Genomic DNA, 9,050 nt, shown 5'->3' with positions numbered 1-9,050 from the left:
CGTGTGTGGTGAAATTAATCGGAGCCCGGCTCCTCGCCGAGCCGGACTCGTGAGCCAGACTCGTACGTGTATGGGCCGCCTAAAACATCATCAGAAAATATATAAATGAAAGGATCATCAAATTATAACCAACAGAAGACGTTAGGACTAAGTAGGTTTCAGAAGCACAGAATCTGAAGTTTAAACGTAATGGTTGCCATGATATATGCATGTGGGTGATTGCGTCTGGGTTAGTACATGGATCAATGAGACAGGGGAAAGTGGTTATGCGCTGTTCACAGCAAAGCGCCATGAAAAATACGCTGTTCACAATAAAACGCTATGAACGACAACGTCCTGTTCAGTTACTGTATGGAAAAGAGGGAAATGCTCGATAGTGCCTACACTTAAAACAGTGAAAATTATGAAACAATATCTCTAGAATGAGGACGAATCCAGCTAGAACCAGCCCATATATGAAAACCAAGAGCGCTGGGAATACATCCTGTAGGCGTACGCTTGTAAATCCTTCTGTGTTACCATGGCATTTTGGTTTCTGTACAATCCAGTACTTGTATTCTCGATCCGATATCCCGGACTCCTTTAACCAACGAGCCCTGAAATACGAAGAAATATTACGTGTAAACAAATTAAACTGTGGTTTTCAAAGCATGGTCCGCGGAGCAGACGGTTAGCAGTCTTGAGTCTAGGAACGACTCATGAGCAAACAGAAAACTTTACGTCTGCTGTATTTGTAGTGGTCTGCAGAGCATAAATCAGTGAGGCTGTTATAGTTATTAGTAGTTACGTGTTATAAGTTTTAAATAAACCCAAATACCAATCCAAATCCCATGTCTAATCACTAAATCGTGACAATTCGTGACCACAAATAACAGTAAACCTGTCACTGATTTAGCGGGTTGCCATCAACAAAACTCCGACCTCCGATCTCCGACTGTCTGTCGACTGACTGGCTTTAGGTTAGGTCAGGTCAGGTCCTCGTCAGCACAATTGATTTTAGTTTCGGGTCCCGTCTTAATCCATTATCATGTTGTTCTTTATAAGACTTTACTCGTGTCTTTAAATAAGGTCTCCTCTTCGAGGAGAGGTGGGGTCTCAGCACTGCTGCTCATTCCCCCTGTAACGAGGGTGTGCCCACTGACTGGCTTTCTGTCAGTCAGGTAAATTGTTGCCGGCCCTCGAGGTCTGACCGAATGCTAACTTGCTGCTGGCTTTCGCCAGCACAGTGATTCTTGATTCAGGATACCACGGTTAAATTACTGCTGGCCTTCGCCAGCTCAGTCATTCCCGGTTTCGAATTCCTATACAAGCTATTTCAGTTTTAAATTTTATTCATTTTAGACTGCGACACGAAGAGAACATGAATAACAAATGGCCATTCATTTGGAATGAGTAGTGTGTGTCCTATATGAAGGTAGTTAGGCCTATGGTAGGGCCGTGCCATAGCTCAAGCGGTTATTCGCTGGCTTCCCACCGCGGCAGCCCGGGATCGATCCCGGGTCTGGTCAAGAGGGATTTGTGTTGGACAAAGTGGCGCTGGGGCAGGTTTTCTCCGAGTACTTCGGTTTCCCCTGCCAATATTCATTCCACCAATTGCTCCACAATCATCCTCGCCTATCATCTGGGGCTGATACAAGAGGCCAAAAGTGGCCGCAGTACAAGGGACATAGTCCCACCCCACTAGCAATAAAAAATAGGCCTATGGTATCTTCGCTTCTTGGCGAAAGAACTTATAAAAGCACAAAAGTAACGTTGAGGGCACCCTATTTCACAGCTGGAATTGAACTCGGAAACCAAAAGAACATAATTATGCGTCAAGCATTGTAATGATTTGTTTCAGATGCTAGATTTACCGTTGTCTGATGTGTTCTTTATATGGTGTACCCTTCTTCACAGCGAAAGCTAACTGGAGGGATGAAAACATCTTAATGCTCTTCAGTCTGCATTTCTCATACTCGTCGTAAGTCTCGCTGATGATTTTGAAAGCATCAGCGTCGCCATGGTATGCGTACAGTCCCTTGCTTATCTTCGCAACCCCAACCGCTGGCTTGGTGAAAGCTTCATGGTATGGCTGGGTGAAGAGATGCTTAAAGTACAGATCCTTGATTTCAGTGTCTGTTGTTTCCTGAGAAGGAAAAGATCTTATCAGAACAATTTTGCTTCTCAGTTACTTAACAGCCGGTCAAGTAACATCCTCATTTTCAGGCAACTGAAATTTCGAAGAAAGCAGTTTTCTTCATAATCACCGCCGTGAAAGCCTCAAATCTTACAACTGAAATTTCATTCATGTTTTCACCAAAGACCGCCACTAGACCTTACCTTGAGCCAGTCACCAAACTTAAATCCATTTGTTTCGATTTAATTTTATACTTCCTTCCATTATATGTAAGGAAAGTGGGCTTATGAGAACACCTGCAACTTTCAGCTTTTGAACCAACTGACGTACTTTCATAGAACCTGTTACGAACGTTATATTGCTGGACACCATCTTGAACTCGTATTTCTTACGAGTAATTTTCTAGAATTGATCAAAATTGTCTACATGACGGGTGCACTGGTCTAGTCGAGGGGGAGGCCTCTAAATATATTTATCTCAAATCCTGAAACTTTGTATGCTAATATATCTAAATAATATTACACTTTTAGGATACCAATGAGATCTCATGAGTGTCTGTGTGCCTCATTTCCCCTCTGTTAACTTTTAATGCCTGAACCAAACCTTATGAAACTTTATGAACCCGTGTGAATGGTATACAGTAAAGTTGTCCCTGCGCTTAATTAATTAAGCACTACACAATAAAGACGTACGAGGGAGTGAATGCATAGATACGTATTTTCTTGACCTTGGCACTAGCTGGAGGTGAGTAGTCAGCTTCGCGTCCCAGCCGCTGTAATCCCTGAAAAGAGCCCCCAGTACCCATTGCATAGGAGGTTGGGTGGATTCCAGAGCCGGTCTCGACAGCCCTTCCGCATCTAAATGACGTAATTAAAAAATTCTTCTCATTAGTCGGTTTGTCTGTTTGTGTATGTTGCTTGGCAACGGTTCGGCAAAATCTTAGACGCGGCAACGAATACGTACTGAACAACGGCTATGAGTATGGGTACATACAAACTGCGATATCGCCTTTGTCCCGGCGCTGTGAAATTTAATGCAATATTTTAACCGTATTCCACGTGTAAACAATAATTCAGTTTATAAAATTATAAAATATTTTCAGTTGAAATTTGAATCGATATTTTACTATGTAAGATTTGAGTTTTTCACTGCAGTGACTATGAAGAATGCCGACTTCTTGTGTTTACTAGTTTCCTTATAGCTTACATGATTTAAGCTCTGATCTGAAGTTTTTGAACAAGTTCTGCGAGAAACTAATCTCCTATTTTCTTTCGATACGATGTGAACTGTTCAGAAAACGACGCCTCCAAAATTCTTCGTTGCTGCGGGAACTTCTTTACTGAGGTGTTACCTAGCAACGATAAGGGGGTACACAGAGAGACACACAGACACACGCGCTCAGCAATTATTTTATTTTTACGTGTATTAATTGCTGTGGGAACATGTTTACCGAGCTTTTGCCTAGCAATGAAAGGAAGGATATATTTTACCGATCCTTGGCTAGCAACGATAGGAGGATATGCATACAGACACAAGAATCGTTGGGAGGGATTTATGAAGTACGCGGTTGAGATGGGCTCAGGCTGCTGTGATGTACGTACCAAGTTTCATAAAGACTGGTCAAGACATTCAAAAGTCGATAGGGCGAATACATAGATACACAGACAGCGTGGAGATCTTAGAAGCCGACTTTATTTTTTTAAATAAGGAAGTAGACCAAGAGGAAGAGAAACATATTCAGCGTTTTTGCCGGAAATAATCAGCTTTGCAATATTTAAATTAAACACCGAAAGTAAACATTCACGAAACGAAAATACAGAGGCAAGAACAGAGCAGAAGCTGAAGAACTTTCATTTCCTGGATTGTTCTCCCCACAGCCGTGACATCCTGTTGTTGCTTGTCATATTTACTGAAGGCACTGAAGATGCGGCATCATACCGCAACAGATTTCTTACTTGACAAGATGATGATGATGATGGTAGTGGTGTTGAAGAAAACACGTTTAAGTATTTTTTATTGCTTGTGGGGTGGGACTAATTCCTTTGTACTACGGCCGCTTCTGGCCTATTGTACCAGTCCCAGATGATAGGTGATTCTGATTGTGTAGCAATTGGTGGAATGAAGATTGACAGGGAAAACCGAAATACTCGGAGAAAACCTGCCCCAGCGTCACTTTGTTCACCACAAATCCCACTTGACCAGACCCGGAATCGAACCTGGGCCGCCGCGATGGGAAGCCAGCGACTAACCGCTTGAGCTATCAAGCGGCCCCACATGTGTAAGTTCCTGGAGACGCTCACGTTGTCTTTCATGACGAGTTTAATCAGACTGTCCATGAGGTTAATTAAGTAATTTGTTAGTTAAAATTACTTAGCTAGTTAACGAAGTAACAGAACTCACGTTAACATAATTCATGTTGGTGGCAAATTCGTTCATAGAAAGTGTGTACGGACTGTTCATGAGGTCCTTTAAACTGTTAATTGCTGTGCTGGTTGTCTGCAATAAGGACACTATGATGGCCGAGTAGGATGTAGTGAGGAACAGAGACAACATCAGCAGAGACAGGAATATAATCCTAGAAGACAGACTCCGAGGATCACGAGAAGATCCTGCAAAAGAAAGAAAACGGACAGTTTAAAGAGTGAAATTCATCTAAACAAGAGTTGAAAGTCGTACTCCATGTATTCGAGACTCGAAGTCCCCACAGTGGAGATTATGGAGACTTCTGGCCTTCACATTGCGGAGATAAATCGGCTGCAGGTTTCAAGAAAATAGTTCATGGCTCTTCTGCGAACCAAAACAAACACTTACACGTAATCAGCATATTAAATGTGGTGTTATTAATATTCTAAGCAAGCAGTACTAGTAACCAACGCTGCACTGGAAACGTTAAATTTTGTGTTATCAAAACTTGATGGGAAATTATAAGAAATACGGAATGTTCTTGTTTTAAAAATGCCAGGAGGAAGTAATTCTGTTACAGTGAAATTAATGCATTTTTTTATCGCTAGTGGGGTGGGACTAAGTTCCTTGTACTGCGGCCACTTCTGGCCTACTGTACCAGCCCCAGATGATAGGCGAGGGTGATTGTGGAGCAATTGGTGGAATGAAGATATCCAGGTGAAACCGAAGTACTCGGAGGAAACCTGCCCCAGCGCTACTTTGTCCACCACAAATCCTACTTGACCAGACCCGGGATCGAACACGGGCCGCCGCGGTGGGAAGCCAGCGACTAACCGCTTGAACTATGGCGCGGCCTAATTGAATGCTTCATAAAGAGATGTTGTATAGCATTTACGCAACCTGTCAAAAGATTGCAACTTCTGACATATTAACACTTTCACTAAGATAAAATTGACCTGGGGCTCGCATGGTCTATGATGGTGGAATAGATGCGACCTCCTTGTTTGATGATGAACGATCGACAACTTATTTAATCACAGTTCCTGTCCGTAATTACCCAAGAGACAAACGTCTATTTCTGTCATTCTCATAGGTAATATACAGGTCTGACAAAATTCTTGCGCTACATACATAAATACATATGAGCGACAACGTGACCTGTATCTGTTCAATCCACAAATTTTCTCGGGCTGAATGCATGAAATTTGTATGAAGGAACAATGGAACTTGAATGTAGGACAAACCTTCTTGGCAGGCGATTCCAATAGCTGTTAGTAAAGAATCACTCAATGATAATGATCTTGTTCCTTTTGAGTCGTCAATTCCACTTTCTGTTCTCTGGGTGATGTGTAGTGCGTAAGAAAAGACAACCATCGTTACGAGGTATGTGACCCACACAGCTCGACTGAAGGGGAGTGTGTATATGTTGGAGACGTCGGAGAGAGACGGCTTCAAGAATAAAAATGCAGCACTGTAACAAACAAAAGAAATGTCCCGAAAACATACAAACTTTAGAAAATGAAGACCGCTTACTTGCACCTCTTTAAGATGTACGCACATAGCGTCATCTACAAACAAATTCGTTATTTGTTTGTGAGTAATGGGGCATGCGGTAGCGTGGTTGGTTGAGGCCTGAAGGTCGTGGGTTCGAGTTCCGATGAGGTGAATTTTATCAATTTATCTAATACTTCCAGCCGCACTATGACCCTGGGGTCGACTCAGCGTTTAACAGAAATGAGTACTAAGGAATCTTCTTAGGGGGGTAAAAGGCAGTCGGCGCTTACGGCTAAAACGCGAAAATGACCTCTCACCTCCATCTAAAACTGAAGTTAAGAATGGGTGGAGATATAACTCCGTTCCTTTATGCTTTTTCATGGCGCGGTACATAACAAAACACGACTTTTTTTTTTAACTTTACCATATTTAATTGATATCCGAAAAGTCATTACTTTTCAATACGATTTTCCGATGTAAACTGGGACAAAACTCTGTAAATGAAAGTAAGTAACACCTTGTCGAATGTTGCAAAAACGATGTCCGTTCCTGCAGTGGAAGCCTTCTCTTACAAATTGCCCTGCACTAATTGTTTCATAAGTCAGTCACTGTAGCCGGGCGGTCTAAGTCATACACTGTCTTCGCCCGCTCGGAAGCCGGGATCGTGGGTTCGAATCCCATTCAGGTCATGGATGTTTGTTGTTTGTGTGTGTTTTTGTGCCCGCCTGCGATTTTCTGTTTGTGTACAGGTAGAGGCCTTGCGACGAGCTGATCACCCGACCAAGGAGTCCTACCGAATGTCTAAGATCTAGTAAACGGAAGTGAAACGGAGAGATTCATGGAGGTAGGCCAAGGCCCAAGTTTGGGTTGTAGCGCCAAAGGAAAAAATTATAAACCGGTTTTAATACTAGAACTTCCTGCCGCTGTACTCACTCATAGCGTACTGTCTCTCCAGCATAATCGAGGAAGTTCATACGTGCCGCCTTGAAGAAGAGGCCGAAAGAGGCCATTTCGATCTCCCCACGCTGCAACATGCCGATCACGCCACCATAACTACTGGTGTTGTCCACCGGGTAGCCCCACGTTTCCACTGGAGTTACATTCAACCTGTCGAATTTCAGATGATCCCAGAGAAGAGCGAAATAATTAGGATGATAAATAATACCGACCACGAAGATTTTAGCCAGTGACAGTTATAAATTTCCGTAATAAAATGCTACATGAGTTTCTTTGTGCCCTGTGTCTAGTTGCCAACCAGTTACACGCACAGTGCTTCTGAAAATTAACGAAATTTCATTGAAGAGGAGTTATTCACAAGGAATTTTTTCAAAGGGGAAGACGCATAAATGCCACGGCAATACAATTAAGCATAACGCGCTAATTTTTCGAAGATATCTTTCATAAGAAAGGTTTACTAAGGTCAACACCCCTCTCCACATTTGCCACATTTGGCTCAGGCTGATTTCTTTTATCTTTCTAAAGCTAAGAATGAGGATGAAACGGACATGATTTCGTATCATCCAAAACATCCCCAAAATGTGACCGACCTTCTCCATGAGATAAATTCGGAGACGTTTAAACGATTAAAAGAGAAGGGTACAGAATGTATCAAGTTCCATGGGAACTATCTTGATAGATTTCCACGACAAATTTTTCTCTTATTTTTAGGGGGCACGAGGTAGCGTAGCTGCTTGATGTATTATACTACAAGCCGGAAAGTCGCGGGTTCAGTTCCCGATGAGGTGGATTTTTTTTTGCAATTGACCTAATCTTTCCAGCCGCGTTATGACCCTGGGGTCGACTCAGCCTCTAACAGGAATGATTACCAGGAATCTTCCTGGGGGTAAAGGGCGGCCGGTGCATAAGACTGACAAATTTGACGCCATCTGTGAGCCGATTGTCTAGAGAAAATGTGGGATCCTCGACGTCTCATAATTCTATGGGCCTTCACGGCCTGCTGAAGTGGTAGTTTTAACTTTTTACCTTACCTTTTTAAGAATGTTTATCTAATCACTTTCAGACGCTGCGTGTATATTTTAATGCGGAAAGCGCTCTGTATGGAATTTGTTTTATCTTGTCTTGGCTTGTCTACAGATCTCTTACCAGCTAGGAGACCAAGTCAATCGAGGACTATCTCATCTGTCTACGCGAACCGTATTCATATTCTTGAAGCAACATTGCCCATAACGTATCGGAGAACAAAGACACACAAAGCACGTGTTATAGAAAGGACAACAAAATATTCTGAAATTCATTTCTTGGTCTGTTGGCCAATAGAGACACAAAAACTTATGCGCATTTCAGATAATGAGCTTTAAGTTTTATGCCCTTCTTTTCTCCAACTATTCACTGCACAATAACTGAAGTAACCTAATACTGAGGGCTTCAATCTGCGAGTTTTAGAGGAAATCATCATATTACGTACAAATACTTCATTCGTTCAAAGTTAGCAATTACAATTTTATACTTACAGTCCATATAGCTGTAAAGTATAACCCTTCGATCTGTTGAAACCCATTTATATACATAAATAAAACAATTATAACATAGGTATTTTAATGTTGAATTATACAGGTCACGAGTATTTTGGATTTTATTCGTCCCTTATGGCCTATTATGTTAGTAAGCAACGTTTAAAGAAATTACCTAAAATATTAATTTTTGTTAAAGAAAAATTAAAGTCTGCAATCTTACAACCTGAAGTTTAGCATCCTGGAGACATGTTCCGCAAGAACGTAGTGAAGTTTTGGCTGAGAATTGATGTGCTTGTAGCGCCAATCCAAGAAGTTCTCCCTCTCAGCCTGAGACATCTAGATAGAGAATTTCACGCATTTTATTCTCCTGAAAGCTAAACATTTTAATTAAATCAACTAAATATGTAAATATAATCTGCATCTGAGAAAAACAAATGCGTATGTGCAGTGATTGCGCACAACGACAAATTAAGAAGTGAAGAAAGCAGTCTTCTGGGATTTGGCACCGTGTATATGTGGTGTTAACCGACGTTTCGGAGGAACGTATCGCTTTTACCGATTCT

General features: G+C 41.9%; 1 protein-coding gene across 1 annotated transcript; it reads right to left on the bottom strand.

Moving 5' to 3' along the window:
- Positions 1-136: 136 nt before the first annotated feature.
- On the bottom strand, positions 137-8,823 carry LOC117282991 (glutamate receptor 4-like). Its single transcript, XM_033754946.1, has 6 exons — positions 8,708-8,823; positions 6,947-7,120; positions 5,764-5,990; positions 4,517-4,725; positions 1,854-2,125; positions 137-596 (listed from the first exon to the last, which is right to left on the bottom strand). Exons 1-6 carry the CDS (start codon positions 8,821-8,823, stop codon positions 341-343), a joined length of 1,254 nt encoding a protein of 417 aa, XP_033610837.1. The 3' UTR covers positions 137-340.
- Between the last annotated feature and the right edge of the window lie 227 nt (positions 8,824-9,050).

Source organism: Cryptotermes secundus, unplaced genomic scaffold, assembly GCF_002891405.2.
Source record: "Cryptotermes secundus unplaced genomic scaffold, Csec_1.0 scaffold120, whole genome shotgun sequence".
Taxonomy (NCBI): Eukaryota; Metazoa; Arthropoda; class Insecta; order Blattodea; family Kalotermitidae; genus Cryptotermes; species Cryptotermes secundus.
This window is presented reverse-complemented; position numbering and strand designations above follow the sequence as displayed.